This window comes from Penaeus monodon, chromosome 8, assembly GCF_015228065.2.
Source record: "Penaeus monodon isolate SGIC_2016 chromosome 8, NSTDA_Pmon_1, whole genome shotgun sequence".
NCBI lineage: Eukaryota > Metazoa > Arthropoda > Malacostraca > Decapoda > Penaeidae > Penaeus > Penaeus monodon.
The window spans coordinates 45728845-45731344 of record NC_051393.1 but is presented as its reverse complement, the minus strand read 5'-3'; the positions used below and the strand labels follow the sequence as shown (position 1 = coordinate 45731344).

The following is a 2500-nucleotide window of genomic DNA, read 5'->3' as shown; positions in this document are numbered from 1 at the left end:
GGGGAGGAGAGAGAGAGGGTGGGGAGGATGGGGGAGAGGAGGGAATGGGGTGGAGAGAAGAGGATGGGGAGGATGAGGAAGAGGAGGGGAAGAGAGGAGAGAGGTGAAAAAGAAGTGGGGGGATAAGGGAGGCAAGGGAAAGGAAAGGGATGGGAGGTAGGGTGAAAAAGACAAAGGGAAGAGAATAGGAGAGGAAGGGAAAAGGAGAGAGGGAGAGGAGGAGAAAGGAAAAGGAGAAGGGGAAAAGAATGGAGGGCACGAGGGGAAAGAAGTGAAGGCAGATAAACGACTGAAGAAGGAAAGAAAGTGAAAATAAGTGAGAGAATGGAAGAGGAATGAGAGGATAAGGGGGAGCAGACGAAGAGAAAGGGGAATGATGGAAGGAAGAGTAGAGGAGAGAGGGAGAGAAGAGGTAGGGAATGAGAGAGAGGAGGGGAAGGAAGACAGGAGAGGGTAATGAAGAAAAGGATGAGAAGGGAGGGGAAAGAGGCAAAAGGGAGGGAATAGAAGAAGAGAAAGGGGAAAGTTGAAGAGAGAAGGGAAGGGAAAGTAAAGTGGAAACAGACCTAGGAAATAGAGGAATAGGAAGAAGAAAAGAGGAAGGAGAAATAGAGAAATAGAGGAAAAAAACAAAGAAGACACTAACGGAATACTGAAAAATATAAACAGCGATATGGATATATGAAAAAGGAAAACGAAGAGAGAGAAGGAAAAGGAGAAGAAAAGAGAGAAAGCCAACAACTAAAGTTAGTAATGGAGGTGAAGAAAGTGCACGGAATTAAATAAACGGAGAATAAAAACAAATATAACAATATCAGCAACAAAAAAGAGATTCCGTAATTCCCCTGAAGATGAGAAGGTCAAGCAAGGTCAAAGGTCAGCTAAATCTACAGACATAACAAGAGCCGCAACAACTACACACATGGGAGGGTCAGGAGAGGGAGGAGAAAGGGGAGAAGAAGGAGAAGAAGGGGGAGGAGGAGAAGGAGGAGAAGGAGGGGGAGGAGGAGGAGGAGGAGGAGGAGGAGGAGGAGGAGGAGGAGGAGGAGGAGGAGGATGAGAAGGAGGGGGAGGAGGAGAAGGGGGAGAAGGAGGAGGAGGGGGAAGGAGAAGAAGGAGGAGAAGAAGGGGGGAAGGTAATGGAGGAGGAACAGGAGGAACAGGAGGAAGAAAGGGGGAGAAAGAGCGGCAGAAGAAGAATGAGAAGATAAAGAAGGAGAGGGCGAAGAAAGAAACAAAAAATATGGTGGAGAAAAACGATGAGAAAAATAAAAATAATTAGAAGAAGGAAGAGAAGAACAAGGAGAAAAAAAGAAGGAAGAATAAAAAGAAGGAATAGGAGAAAAAGGATGAGAAGAAATAGACAATTAGAGGAAGGAAGAGAAGGAGGAGGAAGAGAAAAAGAATATAAAAATAAAAAAAGAGAAAAAGGAGGAAGAGAAAGGGAAGGAAGGAAAAGAGAAAAAAATAAGTACGAGCAGAAGAAGAAGAAGAAGAAGAAGAAGAAGAAGAAGAAGAAGAAGAAGAAGAAGAAGAAAGAAGAAGAAGAAAAAGAAAAAGAAAAAAGAAAAAGAAAAGAAAAAGAAAAGAAAAAGAAAAAGAAAAAAGAAAAAGAAAAAGAAAAAGAAAAAGAAAAAGAAAAAGAAAAAGAAGAAGAAGGATTAGGCACGCCAGGAATCGGCCTCCCCCACCCCACCACCCCCGCCCCGCCGGCCCCGCCGCCCCAGCACGGTCGAGCGGGCAGCGGGTAAGTCGGCCGTTCACCGTTCGTCGGTCGCGCTGACAGCACAAACGGCAACACACATTTAATTAGTCGCGAGTATTGCCGTTTAGTGCTGTCGTTAAGTTTGTTTTTATCTCACGCGGCGGGAGTAATGCCTCCGGGGGACGTTTCTTTACGTTCTTGTCCCAGGAATGAAATTTTTACTCGTTCGGCTTGCGAGTCTCGAAGTGCAATCACATATCTGTAATCTGTTGTGCTCGGATCTCGGGTTCGACTCTCCTTCACTGGGGGGGGGGGGGGATGTGGGGTTTGTGGGGTGTTTGTGGAGGTATGTGGGGTGTTTGTGGAGGTTTGTGGGGGTTTGTGTGTATGTACGTGAATCTGTACACATGTTTACAAAACGATTATTGAATTTATTGTTATTTTTTTTTCTCCCTCTAAAGGAAAATAGCTCGTGTATCTATCTTCCGATTTACATTAGGTCACAAATCAAAATGAATCTCATAATAGCATTCTGCTACAGCATATCAGAATACAGCATTCCTTGATGGCAAATGTGCATATTCAACGTAGATTGCTTTGTCATTAATAAAACAATAATGAAGAGGCATTATCGTGGGTATTCATTTTTCACAGCAAACAGACATTCTAATTTAATTTCAGTTAATGCATTTCACCGCTAATGAGATGATTGGCACTACATACTGCAACTGAACTACTTTTCTGTTTGCCAATAGCGAAAAGATATTTCATTTCCCACGCATTTATTTTACAATA

At 43.6% G+C, this 2500-nt stretch overlaps 1 protein-coding gene across 1 annotated transcript in view; it reads right to left on the bottom strand.

Moving 5' to 3' along the window:
* Nucleotides 1-2500, bottom strand: part of LOC119575982 (uncharacterized protein DDB_G0271670-like) — a gene marked incomplete at its 3' end in the record, with an annotated part of 55803 nt that overhangs the window by 15248 nt on the left and 38055 nt on the right. Inside the window, exon 12 of the mRNA XM_037923510.1 lies at nucleotides 1002-1079. Coding sequence (XP_037779438.1) covers nucleotides 1002-1079 — 78 coding nt within the window. The remainder of the gene's footprint in view (nucleotides 1-1001; nucleotides 1080-2500) is intronic.